This window comes from Physeter macrocephalus, chromosome 6 (assembly GCF_002837175.3).
Source record: "Physeter macrocephalus isolate SW-GA chromosome 6, ASM283717v5, whole genome shotgun sequence".
NCBI classification, from domain to species: domain Eukaryota; kingdom Metazoa; phylum Chordata; class Mammalia; order Artiodactyla; family Physeteridae; genus Physeter; species Physeter macrocephalus.
In genome coordinates, this window is record NC_041219.1 from 54,157,695 (window position 1) to 54,180,230 (window position 22,536).

The following is a 22,536-nucleotide window of genomic DNA, read 5'->3' on the forward strand; positions in this document are numbered from 1 at the left end:
CCAGACACTATAAAACTCTTAGAGGAAAGCATAGGAAAAACACTCTTTGACATAAACCACAGCAAGATCTTTTTTGATCCACCTCCTAGAGTAATGGAAATAGAAACAAAAATAAACAAATGGGACCTAATGAAACTTAAAAGCTTTTGCACAGCTAAGGAAACCATAAACAAGATGAAAAGACAACCTTCCCAATGGGAGAAAATATTTGCAAATGAAGCAATGGACAAAGGATTAATCTCCAAAATATACAAGCAGTTCATGGAGCTCAATATCAAAAAAACAAACAACCCAATTAAAGAATGGACAGAAGACCTAAATAGACATTTCACCAAAGAAGACATACAGATGGCCAAGAGGCACATGAAAAGATGCTCAACATCACTAATTATTAGAGAAATGAAAATCAAAACTACAATGAGGGACTTCCCTGGTGGCACAGTGGTTAAGAATCCTCCTGCCAATGCAGAGCACACGGGTTCGAGCCCTGGTCTGGGAAGATCCCACATACCACGGAGCAACTAAGCCCGTGCGCCACAACTATTGAACCTGCTCTCTAAAGCCCGTGCTCCGCAGCAAAAGCCACTGCAAAGAGTAGCCCACGCACCGCAACGAAGAGTAGCCCCCGCTCTCCACAGCTAGAGAAAGCCCACGCACAGCAACAAAGACCCAATGCAGTCAAAAATAAATAAAAATAAAATAAGTTAAAAAACAAACAAACAAAACTACAATGAGGTATCACCTCACACCAGTCAGAATGGCCATCATCAAAAAATCTACAAACAATAAATGCTGGAGACGGTGTGGAGAAAAGGGAACACTTTTGCACTGTTGGTGGGAATGTAAATTGATGCAGCCGCTATGGAGAACAGTATGGAGGTTCCTTAAAAAACTACAAATAGAACTACCATATGACCCAGCAATTCCACTATTGGGCTTATACCCTGAGAAAACCATACTTTGAAAGGACATGTGTACCACAATGTTCACTGCAGCACTATTTACAATAGCCGGGACAGGACATAGAAACAACGTAAATGTCCAACGATAGATGAATGGATAAAGAAGAGGTGGTACATGTATACAATGGAATATTACTCAGTCATAAAAAGGAACAAAATTGGGTCGTTTGTAGAGATGTGGATGGACCTAGAGTCTGTCATACAGAGTGAAGTTAGCCAGAAAGAGAAAAAGAAATATCGTACATTAATGCATATATGTGGAATCTAGAAAAATGGTACAGATGAACCTATTTGTAGGGCAGGGATAGAGATATAGACGTAGAAAACGGACATGTGGACACAGGGCGGGGGGAAGGGGAGGGTGGGACGAATTGGGAGATTAGGATTGACATAAATACACCACCATGTGTAAAATAGATAGCTAGTGGGAACCTGCTGTACAGCACAGGGAGTTCAGCTCAGTGCTCTGTGTTGACCTAGATGGGTGGGATGGGGGAGGAGGGACAGAGGCTGAAGAGGGAGGGGATATAGGTATACATATAGCTGATTCACTTCATTGTACAGCAGAAACTAACACAACATCGCAAAGCAACTATACTCCGGTAAAAATAAAAAAAAAACAAAACAAAAAACAGGACTGGAAACAACCAAACAATGCACCGGTGGAGGAATGGATACATAAATGCGTGTGTGCATACGTTGCAATACTACGTATCATTAAAAAGGATAAACTGCATCCATGCAGAACAGCGTGTGCACAGATCTCAAAAGCACAGGGGACTCACACCGAGTTGCAAAACAACATGAAGTGCAAAACGGCATTGATTTGAATTAAAAAGAAAAACATGCCAGCTTGTAGAATGGCGAGAGAAAGGGAAGAGGACTGAGAGCCCTGGCTAAAGGGATTTTTAGCGACATTCACAATGTTTTATTTCCTTGGAGGAAAAAAAGATGATGGGCATATGTAGCAAGAGCGTAACCATGATAAACCTAGGGTTGTGAGACTAGCGGTGGTGGTGATGTTGTTTGTGTTTTATATGTTATTATCTGTGCTTAAATTATTAAAATAGCTTATAAATTTCTGAAGATTTTACACCTCTATATATTTTAAGAAGAATTATGGAGTCTGAAGCACAATCTAAAATCTTGGCCTGATATCATCTGTATTGTGTAAATAATCCCGCTAAGACGTGGGTTTTATTGGGGCTGCACACCGGCTCCGCGGAAGGGTACCCACCGTGTTTGCTCTGCATTCTCCCACCTCTAGATTCTGACAAATTGACGCACGTATTCAGCTTTTCTGTCCTCACGAATTTAACTCCAGCTTGGAATTCAGGGTAAGTCAGAAAGGAGCATTCTGTCTGAAGTAACATCAAAGATAATGTCATGAATTAAGGAGAAATGTTTCTCTTGCATGCATTTTTCTGATATTTACCATAGTAACAGTGTCATAGTAGGAGTGGCTTCTGTTTGAGAGATGCAGCTTTGTGGGTGAGGGCGCAGCCAGATACCGAGTGGACCTTTCACCAGGCACCACGTGTAGCGGCCATCGTGGACTCATGACTCAGAACACTGTACCCCAGTGGCGTACATCAGGTAACACGCCAGCTTCATATGGAAAGAAAAAAATACAACGCTGTCAAAGTGAGAAAACTAAATGAGTAGTCTTTTCAAGTGAGATGTAAATGTTGTCATCGCTTCAGGGAAACGTAGCAGGGGAGGGATAAATTAGGAGTTTGGGATTAACATACACACACTACTATAAATAACATAGATAAACAGCAACTGTAGAGCACAGGGAACTCTACTCAGTATCCGGTAATAACCTATATGGGAAAGGAATCTGAAAAAGAATGGATATAGGTATATGTATAACTGCATCACTTGGCTGTACACCTGAAACGCACACAACATTGTCAATCAACTATACTCGAATATAAAATAAAAATTAAATTTAACAAATAAAAAATAAATTATGTCATCTCTTCAATTAATGGAAGTCCAAACCTTTAGTGATTTTTAAATTTTATGCTCAGAATATATATGTGAATCAATGGATAAATCTTTGGGATTTCCTCCATTGACTAATTTTTTGTTATGTTTCGGCCGCGCTTGCAGGATCTTGGTTCCCTGACGGAGGATTGAACCCGTGCCCCCTGCAATGGAAGCACAGAGTCTGAACACTGGACCGCCAGGGAATTTCCTCCATTGACTAGTTTCGTAAGACGTGAACTGCTGATGTGAGGAGCGAGGGTGAAAACAGGAGCGTGAATGGGGGAGAGGGTGCCAGCCCGCGGGGCCGTGCAGACCGCTGCCCGCAGTGACACGAGGGCAGACGGTCAGAGCCGAAAGCCAGTGACGAGAAGGTGACGACGCGGCACCTCCAAGGTGAAGACCCCTCTGCCTCCAAGCAAGGTCCCATCAAGGGGCCGGCGCCCCTTCTCTCTTGTTTAACTCTTGCTCCCAGGAGCTGGTTCTCCTCTGCCCTCAGATCCTCCGCCCTCAGAGAGGGGTGTGATGTTAGCACCTGCCTGTCCATGTTCTTCCAGAAGGAGGGTCAGACTGGAGTGTGGGAGATGTGGAAGAGGCCAAATGTCCCTTCCGGCCTGAGTTCTGGAGATAATGTGAGACTGTAGAATGAGCCCCGCTTTTTCTGACACCGGAAAAAACAAGCTGTGTGGGGGGTTCTTTGGTCTGGGGAAGGGCAGTATCCCAACAAAAGCTTGGGGTGTTTCTGACAAAGTATTAGAGATCATTTGATACAAAACCCCGAAACGTGTCAAGGATTGAAATTGTTAGCACTGTCTGTCTTCCCCAGCTTCTACATGGCAGCCAAATAAACTGCAGCTGAAGGAAGAGGTCTTGGAGGAGGAGGACCAGCCAGATTAGAACTAGTTTACCTGTTTCCCACGCAGTATCAGGCGTTTCCACGTCTCCCTGCTCTGAGTCTGATGGCAGTGACGTTTCCATGTCATCAGGCCTGTGCTGATCCCCTGGTACCCAGTGGGAGGCTCAGGGTCCAGAGGACAGGCCTCAGCGGGCACCCCCAGGGGCCCTCTCATTGGTGAAGGCGGTGTGGGGTGACAAGCCACAGCCACCTGGGCTCCCACTCAGACGGTTATTTCAAAAGCGAAAACAGAGCAAAATGTTCTGATGAACCCTGAGGCCATCAGGGTTGGGCCATCGCTGCAGCAAGTTACAAAACCAGGGCTGGGCTGGCGTCAGGCGTCAGGCGTCAGGCGGCCGACCATGGTATCTCTTCCAGAAACCAGACTCCCTCTGCTCCAGTTCTACTCCCCGTCCAAAGATCAGGACTCGCCCTAAAGCCCGAAGCTGCAGATAGGCTTGCGCACATAGACTATGACACCGTCTTTGGTAATAAAGCCAGCTGGGCACCGGTGGAAAGGTCACAGAACAGTGGGACGCCAGCCACCTGCTGCGGAGGGAGGGCAGCTTTGTGTGGATGGGTGTGGGGGGAAGGGCTCTCAGCTGCAGCTCTGCTCTCTGGACCCAGAAAACAGGTGGATGTTTCCGCCCCGTGGGACGGAGTCTGAGGAAGACTCACTGCCTTTGGCGCTTGAGTGTCGTTGGCTGTTTTCAGTTTGGTTTTGTTGTTTTGTTTATTTTACATGTATATGTTATGTTACTCACGTGTCACAGTAACATACATTTGTGTGTGTGTGTATATATATATATTTGTATATGAATGTCCAAGTTGTATTTCACACTGTTGTCAGGAAATTTGTAGGAAAAAAATATAAGCTGCTTTGGTTAAAGATCGTGAGGCAGTGCAAGACTGGTTACGCCCTGCACCTTTGAGAGTCCATCAGCTGGATGGGCAGCTTTTTAAAAAATTGTGCTCAAATAAGATAACATTTACCATTTTAACTATTTTTTAAGTGCACGACTCAGTGGCATTAAGAACATTCACACTGTTGTGCAACCGTCACCATCATCCGCCTCCAGAATTTTTTCATCTTCTCCAACTGAAACTCTGTCCGCGTTAAACACCAACTTCCCCTCCCTCTCCCCAAGCGCCGGGCACCCACCACCCTGCTTCCTGTCTCTGTGACTCTCTTTGGGGGACCTTGTAGAAGTGGACTCACACGGCATCTGTCCTGCTGTGACTGACTTCTTCCCCTCAGCACAATAGCTTCAAGCTTCCTCCATGTTTGTTGTTAGATTTTACAGTTTGTTTTCCATCGATTGGACGGTTTGTTTTTGTTTTCTTGCTGAGGACTCTGAGGCTGAGAACAGGACAACCATCTGAACGTTTGCCTGGCCAAGGGGCTTCTCTCTGACCACACTAAAATATATTTACCTTTGCCATAGTGGACATTTTTCAGTGTTTTTTCCTGCCCATCCACTACATAACTGGCATGTTAATAGCTGCTCACGGGAATTCCCTGGCGGTCCAGTGGTTAGGACACTGCGCTTCCACTGAAGGGGTCATGGGCTTGACCCCTGGTCAGGGAACTAGGATCCCACATGCCACACGGTGCGGCCAAAATATAAAAGAAAAAAATTTTTTTTAATTAAAAAAAACAAAAAACCCAGCTGCTCACCACTCTCAGTACGGCCCGCGCTGCAAGGGTGAGGTTGGAGGGCGAGCAGTCCCTGCCTGCTTGGGCAAAGTCTCTGAGAACCCACAGAGGTCCTTTCTCTCTCCAGGAACATGAGGCCTCTTGATCTAGAGGGCAGGCCTGTGCTCACCTTCCTCTGCAAGTAAAACAGGCTCTTAAAACATGCTTTTTGTTTGCTTGTTCTTTATTTTTTTAATTATTATTATTTTTTACATAAATTTATTTATTTATTTATCTTTGGCTGCATTGGGTCTTCATTGCTGCGCGCGGGCTCTCTCTAGTTGTGGCGAGCGGGGGCTACTCTTCGTTGTGGTGCGCGGGCTTCTCATTGCAGTGGCTTCTCTTGTTGCAGAGCAGGGGCTCTAGGAGCGCGGGCTCAGTAGCTGTGGCACGCGGGCTCAGTAGTTGTGGCTCACAGGCTCTAGGTGCGTGGGCTTCGGTAGTTGTGGCACATGGGCTCAGTAGTCGTAGCTCGCAGGCTCTAGAGCACAAGCTCAGTAGTTGCGGCACGTGGGCTCAGTAGTCGTGGCACGCGGGTTCAGTAGTTGTGGCTCACGGGCTCTAGAGCGCAGGCTCAGTAGTTGTGGCGCACGGGCTTAGCTGCTCTGCGCATGTGGGATCTTCCCGTATCAGGGCTTGAACCTGTGTCCCTTGCATTGGCAGGCAGATTCTTAACCACTGCACCACCAGGGAAGCCCTGCTTGCTCTTTATAATAATAATAATTATAATAATTATTATTATTATTATTTTTGTGTGTGTGTGGTACGCGGGCCTCTCACTGTTGTGGCCTCTCCCGTTGCGGAGCACAGGCTCCGGACGCGCAGGCTCAGCGGCCATGGCTCACGGGCCCAGCCGCTCCACGGCACGTGGGATCTTCCCGGACCGGGGCACGAACCCGTGTCCCCTGCATCGGCAGGCGGACTCACAACCACTGCGCCACCAGGGAAGCCCTATAATTATTACTTTTAAGCAGTATGTTCAAATGGTTGAGTATATACACAGTAAGAACGCGCAGTGAAAATTCATCTCCCACACTGACCCCACTTCCTTGTCCCCTCCCCAGCTGCCCAGAGATGGATCACGGGGAGCTAAAGCACATGGGTGCTTTTTTACACAAAAGATTTCATCTCAGGCTCGCTGATCTGGATGGTGCTTTTTGAAAAAAATACAGAGAAGTCAGAGTGTAATATGAGAAGTTCCCACCACCCGGAGCTGATAAAAACTAATCTTTGCTGTTTCTTTTTTTCGCTTACATAAAAGAAGTAAAATGTTACAGATAAAGTTGAAACATTCTATGAGGTTCACAGACAATCCTATTCCCTTCCTTCTCTCTCCAGAGCTGAGCACTGTCACTAATTTGTGATTCCTTTCAGTAATTTTGGATATTTTCACATGCATACATATATATGTCTGTGAACAGCACATAGTATTGAAAGGGAGCAGGACCCTGTGGTCCTTGTCCCCCATGTCCTGAGCCTGCCTTCTGTCTGTGGAAAAACTTTAGCCAAAGAATAAGTTCAATTGGAGACGTGAGAAAATGCAGAAACAAAGGAAAACAGTCAAAGGAGACCAAATAATGATAGTTTAGTCATTAAGCATAGTCAAGGACCTTTAGTTCCTCCTCAAGGGCTATAGATCATAATCTGAGCCATATCCTGCGAGCTGTCTTATAGATACTGATACCCCCGCCAGGTGGAAGAAGTGATCTACATGATGACTAGACTGTAGCCATGACATAAGCTGCCACAATTCCAAGCACTGGCCTCAAAGAAATGGAAACAAACCGACCCTGGAACTGAAGATTAATTGTACCTAAAACAGTCAAGAGGCTGCTGCTCAGACCACCAATGACCAACTTCAAGATGACTGTCAGAGGGCTTCCCTTCCCCGGTGGCGCAGTGGATAGGAATCCGCCTGCCAGTGCAGGGGACACGGGTTCGAGCCCTGGGCCGGGAAGCTCCCACATGCCGCGGAGCAAAGGAATCCGCCTGCCAGTGCAGGGGACACGGGTTCGAGCCCTGGGCCGGGAAGCTCCCACATGCCGTGGAGCAACTAAGCCCGTGCGCCACGACTACTGAGCCTGCGCTCTAGAGCCCGCGAGCCACAACCACTGAGCCCGCGTGCCGCAACTACTGAAGCCCGTGTGCCTAGAGCCCGTGCTCCACAACGAGAAGCTGCCGCAATGAGAAGCCCGCGCACGACAACGAAGAGTAGCCCCCGCTCGCCGCAACTAGAGAGAGCCCGCGTGCAGCAATGAAGACCCAACGCAGCCAAAAATAAATAAAAATTAAAATTAAAAAATTTCTTTAAAAAAAATAAAGAAAGTCTCTATGAGGTGACGGATTTTTCTTTCTGGCTTGCTGGATCTTTGTTCCATGACCAGGGACTGAACCCAGGCCCCAGCAGTGAGAGCGTGGAGTCCTAACCACTGTATTGCCAGGGAAGTCCCTAGGTGATGGATTTAACTAAACTCATCACAATATGTGTAAGTCAGGTCATCATGCTGTTCCCCTAAAACTTAGCGCTGTGTGTGTCAATTACATTTCAAAAAAAAAAACTAAAAGAAAAAAATAAAGCATTTCTCTACATGCAAAGCAAAAAAAAAAACCCCAAAATGAAAACCTCAGTGTTCTGATTTCCAAACAATTTCCCTCCCCCTGCTTTTTGTTTTTTTATAAATTTATTTATTTATTTATTTAGGCTATGTTGGGTCTTCGCGGCCGCGCACCGGCTTTCTCTAGTTGAGGCGAGCGGGGGCTACTCCTCACTGCGGTGGCTTCTCTCGTTGCAGAGCACAGGCTCTAGGTGCACGGGCGTCAGTAGTTGTGGCACATGGGCTCAGCAGTTGTGGCTCGCGGGCTCTAGAGCGCAGGCTCAGTAGTTATGGCGCATGGGCTGTAGAGCTCAGGCTCAGTAGTTGTGGCGCACGGGCTTAGTTGCTCCGCGGCACGTGGGATCTTCCCGGACCAGGGCTCGAACCCGTGTCTCCTGCATTGGCAGGAGGATTCTTAACCACCGTGCCGCCAGGGAAGTCCGGAGCGAAGTCTTTTCTTAACGTTTCTGGCCTGGATGATTTCTGAAGGTGTGGTCTGTGACCTTAGCAGAGGACACAGTTACCCGACGCTCTTCAGCTCAGGGAGAAGGGCAGGTGGTGCGCGAGCAGGACATGCCACTGCCACGCGCACAGGGTGTGTCCCCCTGGGCAGTTCCCACCAGGTCAGCCCTGTGTGCTCACGTTCGGGGCACACACTGGGACACAGCCGGCTTTGCGGGGGTGACACCCCGCCCACCTCCCTCTCCCGAGAGAGAGCTGTGACTACCCAGCCGGGAGTCACCAGAACAGAATGTCCCCGTCTTATGAATGGGCATTGTTCTCAGAAGGAGAGCCCGTAAGTCAATTGTTCAGAATTGGGAGGCATTTCCCCAGATAAACAAGGGTACGTGGAAGCTTTACTATTCAGGACAGGCCCAAAGAACTGCTTGCTCCCTGAAATCAAGGCCGGGCCGATGGTAGCTGAATCCTCTGCCCGGAGTAGAGATGTGCTGCTCAGAAAATGCCTTCCAACTTGTACCCTCTGGGAGTGAGGAGCAGGGGCCTCCCCATTTCTTGGCCCTCGATGTGGCTGCCATGGCCTGGGGTGCAGGCCGGCGAGGAGAAAGAGCTGGACCCTGCGGAGGGCGGAGTAAAGCCCTGGCTCCTTGTCCACAGCTTCTGGAGGCCCAGGTGTGGGCCTGCTTCCCTTCTGTTTCTGGTCAAGGTTTCTCTGTCCTTTTGAAGTTCCCTGAGGTCTGGAAACAATGGTAAACGGACTTGAAAAATGGCTTCCTTTGGAGGAGCACATCTTCTCAGGAAAGACCAAGGTTGACCTAGGGAAGAACGGTGGATTTCTAGGTACACGAGAGGCCAAACAAATCCAGGTTAGATTCCTTGCATTTGTGGTTGGCTTTGATCAAGGGATGATTCTGAAGATCTTATGTGTCATAATCACGTGCTTTTTAAAAAATCATGTTTCCTTTGATCTTTCTTGCCTTGATACAAGTTCGATGTACCAATATCTCAATCTCTAAAATGACTTTACGTTTTACAAAAGGCTTTCACATCCTTTATCTTATTTGAGGGAAAGATATTATTATCCCCGTTTTACTGCTAAGGAAACTGCCTGAGATCACTTAGCTGGGGAGCCGAGCTCTCTGCACCAATTCCAAGCCCTTGCTGATGTTAATTCCCAAAGGGAGACAGGACCCACAGTCCTGTAGCTGAAACGAGTCTCCAGGGAATATCTGGTTTTCTCCGTGTCTCCAGACTCTTCCAAATTACCCCAAACATTTAAATATCCCTTATTTTCTTAAACTTCTCTAGGGAATGAAATCTGTAACTCTCGCTTACCTGTCCTGGTGACGAATAGCCTCTCTCTGATGAGAAAGATACCCTTTATTTCCACCTTGGTTCTTTTTGTTACCAAAAAATCTGTTTGGCCGAGAGAGCGTTGTTTTTTTTTTTTTTTCTACTTTGTTGGGAACATACAGTAAGGGGCTCAGAAAACAAGCCTGGGATTATTGGGTCCGTCCACAGCAGACCTGAAATGACAGCTAACGCAAGAGTGTGATCGGGTACATGGTCCAAAGCGCTTGTCCATCTCCTGTTACAGCCGAGCCTTACCGAGCTCCTGAGGGGCAGGTGGCACTGGATCAGCCAAAGCCTGGCAGCCTGGTGCTGCGTCCGGGGCTCTTGCACGAGCCGACAGCAGAGCCAGACCGGAATTCTGGCCTCTGACTCTGGAATCAGTAGCAAGTGTTTATGCCCGTCACAAAGTCATCTGACTTGATAGCTTAACAAAGTTCCTATCTGGGTGAGCTCTCAATTCGTGCCCAAGTCCACATTCAGGGCTCTGGAGGCAGAAGCAGAGGTGACCCTCGGGACTCTCCTTAGAGAGAACACAAAGCCCCCGTCGGCTTCTGCCCGCGGGTCCCAGGACAGTGGCTGGCGGAGGGTGCGCGGTGGCCGGCTCTGCCCTGGGCAGCCCTGCGTGGGAACCGGCAGCCGCAAAGGCTCCTCTTGGGCTGTTGTCCACGGGGCCTGGGACGGTCTGAGCACAGGGCCGCTCCGGTGCATGCTGCGTCCTGTGCGTCTCTCCAAAGCCGGAGAAGACGGACCAAGACACAGCCAAGCTCAGGGCTCAGGTCTGCCTCCAAAAGACGCTCTCCTCATCTGGTCAGACAATGTGGTCCATGGACCACAGCAGAGATTAGAAACACGTCCAGGAAGTTACGTCCACACATCTTACTATGGAGGAGAGTTTGGGGACAGACTCTACTGATGTTAGACTTTTGGGGAGATGCTAATTCAGGACGGCCCACCGTCCCCTACTCCAGGGTCAATCTCGAGGACGTAGACACTGACCTCTAGCAGCCTGATGCCCTGCGCATGCTACCTCTAAACTCAGCTCCTCTGCAAACAGCCGTCTCACTTGTGTGCAAGTCTTGCTTGGTCAGACCTAATCACCTGTCAGCAAGTCTCAAACGAGCCGCAGAGCAGAATCGCCCAAGGCATCTTTTGAAAACACAGGTTCCCCGACCCGACCCCAGATTCACTCAATCAGCATCTCCAGGTCTGGGTCCTGGAAGTCTGAATTCTTATATTTTATTTTATTTTATTATTTTTTCGGCCACACCTCGCGGCATGCAGGACCCTAGTTCCCCGAGCAGGGATCGAACCCGCGTCCCCCTAGCAGTGGAAGCGTGGAGTCCTCACCACTGGACAGCCAGGGAGTCCCATGAATTCTTTTTTTTAAAAAAAATATTTATTTATTTATTTGGTTGTGCTGTGGCAGGTGGGCTCTTTAGTTGTGGCACGCATGCGGGATCCTAGTTCCCCGAGCAGGGATCGAACCCGGGCCCCCTGCACTGGGAGCGCGGAGTCTTAACCACTGGACCGCCAGGGAAGGTCCATGAATTCTTAAATCTCCCCAGATTTTAACAGCCAGATGGAGGGCAAGCTCGGGCCCTGCAATTATCCAAGCTCCACTCAACGTGCAGTTCGAGCTTCCTCTCCTGGGATCCATGGACAGCATCTCGCTTGCTCCTGGGCTCCCTTCTCTCCAAACAGACAGAGGATGGGGGCCCAGAAGTGCAGGCAAGGCTCTGAGCCTGCAGCAGGAGCTGCCCTTCCTGCTCTAACCCCCGTGCTGGACACAGCCTGGGAAGCGCTCGCACTTGGACACCCTCCACCCCACCCCCATGCCGCAGCCCCTCGCTCCAGCGCAGCGGGCGATTCCCAAGGCGTCCTGGTCCTACTCGGCCGCCAGCACATCTGAGCCCAGGAGTGGACTGAGCAGAGGGGGAGGGCTCTCCGGGGCTGAAAATATGCACGTAATTCGGAAGCATTTTAGGGTGTCTCCTTCTCTGTGGTAGAAGGTACTTAGCTGTGATGGAGAGGCGGGTCCTGGCGTGGAGGCTGGAGGAGCAGCTTAGAAGAGGGATTTCCAGAGCTCAGCTCACGGCCCGGTCTGCTGACGTCACACATTCTCAGGGCCCTTCTGAATTCTGAAGAGCACCATTACTCCAAACCTTAGACTCATCAGACCCGGGAAAGGCAATGGGGTTTGTGTAAATGGGAAGTGCCGGTGGAGACCGCCTGTCCGCCATCTCTGCTGGGGGCCTCGGGTCCCTCCCGAGGGCCGCATGTCCCCACCTCCCTGGGTAGATGCGCTCTGGCCCTGGGGCTGAAGTCCAAGCCCATGTTTGACCCGAGGACCCAGGGGACGTGTGACCCCGTCCCCCCCAGCCCGTCCCCCTCCAGCCGATTCCACTCTTGTCCTCTGCGCTCAGATCTACAACCTTCCCATGGTCATCCCTGCGGCTCAGGCCTCTCCCACCAAGAGGCCATCTTACCGCTCCTGCGGGGGGCCTCCTCCAAGGGCCGCTGTCTCGCCTCGTCTGACGGCTGAAGTCCTTCTGCTGTGTTAGTTACATCACCAGCACAAATTAAAAATTTCAGAGACTCAAAACCAAAAAACCCGAAAACGAAACAACAACAACTGTCTTGTGTAAAACGAACCCACGGTGAGGCAGCCCTGTAATTCACAGGTAAGGCGAGCGACCTAGTCAGTTCCGCTGTCCTGGGCACACAGCAAGCGCCAAGCTCAGCACCCACCATCCGTCTTTGCTCCGACATGTCTTTCAACACCCTCTCTTCCCTTTGTGCAGATTCTCTGTGTCCTCAGCTCTGCACACTTTGTCCTCTTCCCTTAGATTCGGGATGGCCAAGTTCCCTCGGCCATGTGCCTCTATCAGAAGAAATTTCCCTACTCACCCTTCTCATTCAAAATTCATGGTAGCGGGACCTCCCTGGTGGTCCAGTGGGTAAGACTCTGTGCTCCCAATGCAGGGGGTCCAGGTTCGATCTCTGGTCGGGGAACTAGATCCTGCGTGCATGCTGCAACCAAGAGTCCGCACGCTGAAACTACGAGCCCTCGTGCCACAGCTAAGACCCAGCGTGGCCAAAATAAAAATAAATAAATAAAATATGCATATATATTTAAAAATTCATGGCGGCAAGATGGGGAAGATTATTGTACACACCTGAGGCTCAGAAGGAAACGGGCACCTCTTACTTCAGGTGTGACTACATCCTGTGATCACCCAGAAATCCACTGAGGAACTGGAGGGCCTCTGGAGTTGTCTGGCATCAGTAAGCAGCTGTGTGAGTCAGAGGATGTTACTTGACCTCTCTGAGTCACGGTCTTCCCATCCGTAACATGCGGATAATAACACAGACCTTGCAGAGGTACTGAGAGAATTATACGTAATATATGCAAAGCAGCTGGTACAGTCAGCCAGCCCTCTGAATGGTAGCTGTAGTTACTCCCCACCTCTGCAATGATGACCTTCAAGGAAGCAGGGTATTCGGCTGCCTGGAAACTGCTTAGGGGCAGGGCATCAGCCGCGGCTGACACATGCCACTTCCCAGCCCCAGCTCCACTGCTGTCATGGATGTCTCGGTGGCCCATCCCAGCCGGACTAGGCACTCCCCTCATCTTCCTTGCGCACTCAATCTTTAAAAAATTAGTAAACTGTGGGAATTCCCTGGCGGTCCAGTGGTCAGGACTCTGAGTTCTCACTGCCGAGGGCCCGGGGTTCGATCCCTGGTTGGGGAACTAAGATCACACAGGCCATGCGGCGTGGCCAAAAAAAAAAATTAGTAAAATTACACCGACCTGATTCTTCCCAAATTCGTCCAAATGAAACATCTAAAACTCAGCCGTGCTGCTGTCCAGAGTCTGTTTCTGGCATCAACCCACAAAGACCCTGCGCTCAGCTTTTGAGATAAGGTGCGAGCCACAGGCGCTGGGCTGGAGCTGGGGAAACAGCGACACTGTGTGGCCAGGCGGAAGGGGAGCCCAGCGCAGAGCGGGCGCTGGGGACCTGGCCCCGGCTCAGGGAGAGGAGAGGCCCCGACAGACAGTCGGGAGATAGAAAGAGGAGGGAACACAGCACCTCACACGTGCGAGTGGACCCACTTCCGACTCGATGCTCCTCCCGTCCCCAGCCTGAGACTAGAAGGCAGGGCAGTGCACGCTCCCAGATCAGAAGGGACAAAAGCAGGCTGCCCGCAGGGCATCTGTAAAGTTTCCAGTGTTTGCTGCCTTTGCTGCCGGGAGCCGCCGGGGAGATTTACAGAAACATCGGGCCATCTTCGTCCCTCTCAGATATTTCTTTTTGGTGAGGACTTGGACCTTGCAGAACTGAGGAAAGTGTGAAGGAAGCAGTCGGTGCTGTAGAGTTATTACCGTCAAAGGGAAGTATCTTTATTTTTTGTTCTTTGTTTAATTTTTCTTTCTTATTTATTTTTTTTTTGTGTGTGGTACGCGGGCCTCTCACTGCTGCGGCCTCTCCCGTTGCGGAGCACAGGCTCCGGACGCACAGGCCCAGAGGCCATGGCTCACGGGCCCAGCAGCTCTGCGGCATGTGGGATCTTCCCGGACCAGGGTTCGAACCCGTGTCCCCTGTGTTAGCAGGCAGATTCTCAACCACTGTGCCACCAGGGAAGCCCAAAGAGAAGTATCTTTATAATTGTTTTTTGGTTTGTTTTTGGGGGGGTTTTTTTGGCCACAAGGCATGCAGGATCTGATCCCAACCAGGGCTCGAACCTGTGTCCCCTACATTGGCAGGCAGATTCTTAACCGCTGTGCCACCACGGAAGCCCTCAGATCCATTTCTGTCACCTGGAACTTTGAGAGAACAAACTACACTGTTTCCTCATCTGTCGAGTGAGAATCCTCATTCCTCCGGCAATTATGTATGGAACCGTCTCTCTGCAAGACACTATTTGAGATTCTGGGAGGCAGAGCTGGGAACAAAAGAGATTTTTAAAAAGTCCTTCCATTATGAAACTTCCCTTCTACTAAAAAGGGCTCTGGAAAACCAGTAAATCTAAGGGAGACGACAACGTCAAATCAGAGACTAGCCAAAGGGCTGGTTGACCCAACAGACAGAGCGCAGCCCCCAGTCGTAGAAAGCATGCCAGAGGGCCAGGCCCCTTGAAACTATCACATCCTTTTTGGCTTTAAAATAAAATTGGTTTAAAGGATGCAACTTTCTTTTTTATATATTTTTTAAAAGTATTTATTTATTTAGGCTGCACCGGGTTTTCGTTGCAGCACACGGGATTCTTTCTTTTAGTTGCAGCACATGGGCTTCTTAGTTGCAACATGCGGGCTCTTAGTTGTGGCATGTGGGATCTAGTTCCCTGACCGGGGCTCGAACCTGGGCCCCGTGCTTTGGGAGAGCAGAGTCTTACCCACTGTGCCACCAGGGAAGTCCCTAAAGAGTACAACTTTCTATAGTGTCTTTTCTTTTACATCTTGGAGCAGCTGCTGCAGCCCCTTCTGATGGTTTGCTGACAGGGCCCACACTTGGGCCAGCTCTCTCTGTACTGCAGTTTCCTACCTGCTTTGGCCGTGGCAGCTTTAAGGCTATTTCCAGTTATCCTGGGGAGCAGTAGAAATACACGTAAGTGACAAGTTAAATTTGCAGATCATTTAAAAACCTAATTTCAGGGCTTCCCTGGTGGCGCAGTGGTTGATAGTCCGCCTGCCGATGCAGGGGACACGGGTTCGTGCCCCGGTCCGGGAAGATCCCACGTGCCGCGGAGCGGCTGGGCCCGTGAGCCATGGCCGCTGAGCCTGCGCGTCCGGAGCCTGTGCTCCGCAACGGGAGAGGCCACAACAGTGAGAGGCCCGCGTACCGCAAGAAAAAAAAACCCCCAAAAAACAAAAAACCTAATTTCAGCCACCTCTTCTCCCACTCCGTTATTTATGAAAACTACTCAGGAAGCCCGAGCTAACTGATTTGGTTCTATCTTCTGTTGCCGCCTCGGGCAGAGCTGCAAATGGACAGAGCAAAGAGCAAAGGGCAGGCGGCAGGGGAGAAAGCAGAGTGTGGACAATCTACGTGAAAATCAACTGTGTGAAGGCTCTTCCACGCACCGAACATCTGACCCTCATACCTGGGCGAAACCTTCTTACTTAGGGGCAAATCACATGGCATTCTTACGTAAAATCAGGAATTAAAGCACCTTTCCTTATTGTTTGGGTATAACTACAGTGCAGATTCTTACAAAACGAAGGACTCACAATAATACTTAGCAACCACGGCTAGGGGGGCCCTTCTCAGCCCCCCAGGCTTCTTCCAGAGACGTGAGGCTTGTCCTCCCAACCAGAGGGCAGGAGTTTCCAATAAAGACAGACAATCCATGTTCGGCAGCGTCTCAGCCAGAAGTGCTGACAGCTACTTTTATTTTTTGTACATACTCCACGTCTCCAGTGCCTCTCTAACTCCCCTCCAAAATTAATGAGTGTTCATTCCTGTGTACATGGTGGGCATGGGCGTGTACAAACGCACGCACACACACACACACCCCATGCACGCACACGCACACACTGAGGTCCCAAAATACATGTGGCCAGGGTCAGTGGGGTCTGGCGATGCGTCAGAGCCTGTTTTAAGATGGAAATGAGGACTTTTCCCACCTTCTTGGGACAGTGCGGCTCTCCTCCCAAGAAATGGGCTTCTTTCTTGATAAATCACTGGAGCTGTAAGATCACTGTCTTGTGGAGCGATTTCAACCACAGATGTCTTGCTATGGGCCCAGAGCTCCAGGGGTAACAAAGCTTAAATAAAATTATATATATATATATATATATATATATACTTTTTTTTTTTTTTGGCCGCGCGGCATGCGAGATCCTAGCTCCCCGACCAGGGATCGAACCCATGCCCGCAGCAGTGGAAGCGCAGAGTCCTAACCATTGGACCACCGGGGAAGTCCCTAAGATAATCATGATTTAAGGGAAGAAGCAGGGCAGAATTTCAGAGGAAAGAACCAACTTGAGGAGTTAATACAAGCAGCAGGTTTTGTTTCTCAGCTCAAAGGATGGAGCGTGGATGACAACAAAATGCATTCTCTAAACTAGGACTTCGAATTCAGTTCCTGAGACTCTGGTCACAAAGCCTTTGTGAGCGGAGGGCTGGCCTCATCTGGGCCCCGGCTGTGGCTGCCTTCCCACCCTCCCACCTGCTTTAAGTGGAGGCGGTCAGGCATGCTTTTCTCCGAATTTCATCTCGAAGACAAGGTGAACGCCTGCAGACAGAGCTAAGTAAATAACACCTTATTTTATTCATAGCGGATCTGTAGGGTTCCCCCGCCCCGCCACCGTCCCGGGTGGAACATCCCAGGGCAGATCGGTTCTTTCCCCTCTCATCAAAAAGGCTCTCTGGGGAGTTCCCTGGCGGTCCAGTGGTTAGGACTCGGTGCTTTCGCTGCCAGGGCCCAGGTTCAATCCCTGGTCAGGAAACTAAGATCCCACAAGCTGTGTGGCACGGCCAAAAGAAAAAAGAAAAAGAAGAAAAAGAAAGGCTCCCTGGGATGGCTGCTTGGTCCAGGCATTTCATTAATTCAATGAGGCTACATGTTAATACATTTCAGGTGCCAGGGAATTCTGCAGTGTTGCCAAGAGCACCAGGTTGGGAATGAGGGCCCAGCTGCCTGTCTCCCTGTGGGTCCTGGGCTATATTCAGGTGCCAGGGAATTCTGCAGTGTTGCCAAGAGCACCAGGTTGGGAATGAGGGCCCAGCTGCCTGTCTCCCTGTGGGTCCTGGCCTAGCTCTCAATGCCTGTAGGGCCAGCAGAGTCTCTGGGCCACCAGCGCAGGCTTCCCTCAGGTCCTTGATGAGGGTGTGGACAGTGGTCCTAGCTCCACCCCAGACCAAGTGAATAAAAATTTCTGGCGTTGCAGGTCTAGGACTCGGCATCTTCACAGCACACTAAGGTTTAGGACCTGCTCATGATTTGGAGGTCCTTATCTGGACACACAGGAGCTGGGGGTCTGACCGTCACACCCTCTGCTCAAACAGTCTACGGTTCTGAGCAGAAGCTTTTTTTTTTTGCTTCGCCGCACAAGCTTGCGGGATCTTAGCTCCCCGACCAGGGATCGAACCCTGGCCCCCGGCAGTGGAGGTGCGGGGTCCTAACCACTGGACCGCTGGGGAGGTCCCCAGAAGCTCCGTTTTCTAGGGCGGCCTCCACATTCTCCACCCACTTCCCACTGCCTCACCGGCCACGCCGCAGGCAGTTGCCAATTCACCAGGATCCCACAACGGTGTGACAGTAACTCTAACTTCATCCCAACCCGTTTTGAAAATTAAATAATCCCGAGACCCGGTTGTCAGCGGCTGCAACAATCACACGGCTGTTTGAACATACAAGCTGCTCCCCAGCTGGAAGGAAAACACTGACTATTTGCCCCTTCCCTCGCCAGGACGCGGCGGGAATAAGCTCGGCGTGACGGGGTGGTCCATCTCCCTTTGGGAACACGGGGCCACCTTGGGGATTGTGGGCAAGTCACTCCCATCTAACTTTCTGAAGTGTCTGAGGATGAACTGGGTCTCGGCTCTTAAACGCTGAGCACCCGATACGAGGTAACTCTCGGGGTCTGTGGGCCAGTGAGGTAGGCAAGGGCAACGAAGCCAGCCAGTGTTTCAAAACCCTGACCGTCACGGTTGATTTGGGTGACTGGTGGGTTTATTTGGTTAAGTGCCAGCGATCGAAGCCAAGGACATGCTTTTGATCTTTTGTAGGCCAGTTGGTTGAAACACTTTCCCTCATGGACCATTCCTCTTGAAAATGTCGACCAATCTGAGTAACCGTGCGAGGAACAGTTACAGGGAACACAGCCCTACGTCGGACGTTCCTTCCTCGGTGTCCGGTCAGGAGGGTCTTCTTTAGGTACTAAAGACACAGCAGGATATGGGACCGTGGATACCCTCAGGCAGAATCTCTTTCACACTGTTCTGAAGCATCATTTGCTCGTTATAACCAAGGTAATTCCGTAATCCCATCACTTCCCCAGAAACACACTTTTTTTTTTTTTTTGCGGTACGCGGGCCTCTCACTGCCGCGGCCTCTCCCGCTGCGGAGCGCAGGCTCCGGACGCGCAGGCCCAGCGGCCACGGCTCACGGGCCCAGCCGCTCCGCGGCACGTGGGATCCTCCCGGACCTGGGCACGAACCCGTGTCCCCTGCATCGGCAGGCGGACTCCCAACCACTGCGCCACCAGGGAAGCCCAACAAACTTTTCTAACATAAAGCTGGTGTCTTTTGTGGCTTCTGGCTCGCTGGACAGCCTGTCTCAGTGTCTCTCCCAGAAACTCCTGCCTTTTCTAGGGTGCCTGAGCTCTGCCTTATTTTCTCCTGTCCCAGATACTCCAAAACTGAAGTTCTGGCCCCCAAACCGGACACGGCAACACGGAGAAGCCAGCAGAGGGCATCCCCAACGCCTGTGGTCACCAAGAGCCCAGGAAGACTGGTGGGAGGTAAAATGGGGAAGATGTGAGGTTTAACCTAACTCTCTGAATTCTGTTCAGAGCAGTGATATTAACGGCCATCACTTAACTCTGTGTTGCCCTGGGGGAGAAGGCGCGCACGCACGCGTCACCTTATGAATTCTCACGATGTCCCCCTGTCCCTGTAACACCAGACTGGGGCTCTGAAACGTCTCCATTCTCTTGCCCTCTTCCGTGCGTGCACCGTGTAGCAGGGTTCCAAGGATCAGATCGAAAATAAAAGGACCCATGAAACATAACCGTGTGTCCAAGTAAGGAAAGAGAAACGTCAGTGGAGGGTGTTTAATGTCAGAGGGAAACTACATCCGGGGCACAGGTGAAGAGCCTGCAACAGGCCGGCCGAGCGTGGCCGCGCCTGGCCCGGCTTCCCGCAACGGGGTGGGGGGGCCCGCAGAAGCCTCAGAGCGTCCGCTCCCCGCGCGGGAGCCGGCGCCATCCGCCTTCGCCAGCCACCAGATGGCTTTCTGCGGCTCGGGCACAGACAGTCCGTGTCTTTCCTGACGCATCAGGTCAAACGACCCCTCCCTCCTGGTGCAGGAGCCAGTGAATCGTGGAGGAAAAGTAATTCTCGCTGGAAAGGCAGGCCCCGGGGTCTGGGGAGGAGCTGTCCCCCTGTGGTCCCCGGAGACGGCGTGGGGCCTGTCCTCTTTCCTGTAACTGTGGATTCTGCGAGTACGCACACGGGCGAAAGTGCAAGGAGGCACTGGGCCTCTCATGGAACCAGTCGGTGTTCTGGACGAGACCCAGAAGATGCCAGGCGTGAGGCTGGGTTCCCGCCACTCCACGGGGCCACCTGGCCCAGAGGCCAGGGTCGCAGGGCAGTCACCCACCCAGCAAAGACTCCAGACGTCATCAAGTTCCCCCTCCAAGCACCACCTCTGTCCTCAAGGCCGCGGTGGGTAGACAGGGAACATTCCCAAGTCCCTACCTCTTGGGAGTCCCCACCAGGGGCGGGGACAGAGCCCCTTTCCCACCCACGGGGAGCAGAGAACCAGGAAAATCCAATCCTCCAAGATTTCCAGCGTCTCTTAAAAAGGCTTTTCCTTTCCGTTTTCTTCCTTCAATTATTTGCCGTCCATCCTTTTCTTTATACAAATATAAAATAGATTTATATAGATTTATATCTTATAGACTCTGCGCGGCAGCGCGGAGGAGCACCGGAGAGCGGCCCTGGCTACTTGCAGACGAACTGGTCCACGACCTGCGTGCACTTCTTGCAGCGGACGAAGCAGCACCAGTGGAACTTGCAGTGGCAGCGCTCGGTCTGCACGCTCTTGAACTGGTCGTAGCCGCGGCCGCAGCACATGAGCGCGCAGCCGTCCAGGCCCTCGGACGTCTTGTTGCACAGGCGGCCCTGCGTGCCCAGCGAGCCCGTGCTCTGGTCGCGCAGGCAGTAGTCCGGGCTGGGGTCCACGTAGACCAGGTCCTCGGGGGTGGGCTGCTTGAAGCGGCTGTTGACCAGCTCCAGCCTGCCCCGGCGGGTGACACGCATGGCAGCCGCGCTGTCGTACTTCTCCTTCAGCCGGTCCCCCACCTTGCGGAACTCCGCCAGCTGCAGCCAGCAGGTCTTGAGGCTGCAGGACCCCGAGACGCCGTGGCATTTGCAGGCCACGTCTGCCGTCTTATACACAGCCTGCGGGGAGAGCGGGGGGAGACAGAAGGGGATGAGAAGGAGTATCCCTGACGGAAGATGCCCGGAGGCTGGCTCGGGCGAGTGCAGGAGAGGGGCCGGCAGGGTGCGCGTGCGGAGGGCCGGTTTTCCAACCGTGTCCAAAGGTCTTGCCAGGATGAAAGTGGATGAAAGGAACGGCGCATAGAAAACTTCTGGGGAGGTGGCGGCCGTGTCCGAGTCGCTACCAGGACGGCACACTTGTCCTTTTTGTTACCCATTTATTATCACTTGAAATTTGTCACAAGGAATGTGTCATCGTTACCAGCAGGAAAAGAAAAAAACAGAAGGCTATATTTCTATCTTGATCAAAGTCTCAAACAAATAAAAACCAACAGCATGAGTCTAGCTTTTACATGATATGGAGCCCAGTCCAGAGAAAAGAATCAGCCGTACCGGGAGCCTATAACAGAGGCCGCTGGCACGGACGGCCCCGGCTAGCCGGAAGCTATCCCCGATCCTGCCAAGTCCCCAGAGAATTAAACGGTCCCTCTTGCTGTGTTAACAGTTGGTCCCTAGCTCTACAGAGTCATCGGAGCCTCACCATAAACCACAGCACATTTGGGACAAGACGCCCCCTGGGAGTGGCTGTGACGCAGGGGAGGGGCAGGCCCTCTGCGATGGGACAGCAGACCGGTGGGTCCATGTTAGGGCGGATGCCTCGGAAAACAAATCCACCCAGAAGTCACTGAGCCACACAAATGGGAGGGGACCTGAACGTGGGCTGCCCCAAATCCAAACGGAAAAGCAGGAGCGGACCAGAAAGCTGCTCACAAAGTGCCTTTCAGCGAAAGCATACGGTGCATTGTGTCAACCAGCCCTGGCAGCCGGCCCGGGAGCGCAGATGGCCGGACAAAGATGCGGGTCCGCCGCCCAGCATTTTCCTCTGCCACGGCTATTGTCACCGACGCAGGCAGGGCTCATCTGTCAAGGGTTTCTCTCGGCTTTCTTTCCAAGAGTCCCCAGATTGTGTCTTTATTCAGCACTGCGGCCAGGACCACTGCAGGTGCAAGGGACAGCTTCAGCTGCATCAGCTCATATTACTACTGTCCAAACTCTTCCTGATTTTTTTCTGGTACAGAACTATTCCCACTATTTTAGGGTGGAGAAACTGTCGCTCTACATGAGGCTCAATAAGCTGTGCGAGGGCCACCCAGGAAGGACTGCTCACCACACTTGGGGCTTAAAGACGGATTAGGGTGGGGAAGTCAGGCAGGCCCCTCCCCAAGGTTAAAGGCACCAGCACTTGGCTGGCGGCTCCAGGCCGAAGGCAGAAAGGAACTGACACCCCATTCCGACAGGGACTTCAAAGACGGAGCCCGCAATCGTCCTCTGGTGCAAATCCCCCGGGTCTGAGCTGGAGCCTGACATTCCTTGGAAATGGTCCTTGCTTTAGAGAGGGACATCAGGCAGCTGGCGC

General features: G+C 51.5%; 1 protein-coding gene across 25 annotated transcripts in view; it reads right to left on the reverse strand.

Moving 5' to 3' along the window:
• ERC1 (ELKS/RAB6-interacting/CAST family member 1) overlaps positions 1 to 22,536 on the reverse strand; it is a 573,654-nt gene that overhangs the window by 8,170 nt on the left and 542,948 nt on the right. For 13 of the 25 annotated variants that reach the window (XR_008617647.1, XR_008617646.1, XR_008617642.1 and 10 more), the window contains 2 exons: positions 2,398 to 2,570; positions 8 to 2,323 (listed from right to left, as the gene is read on the reverse strand). Coding sequence is in view for 3 of the 25 variants with exons in the window: in XM_055085407.1 (XP_054941382.1) it covers positions 2,527 to 2,570 (44 nt within the window). In the remaining 22 variants the exon portion in view is untranslated. The other 12 variants (XR_008617631.1, XR_008617632.1, XR_008617630.1 and 9 more) reach the window with 5 other exon arrangements.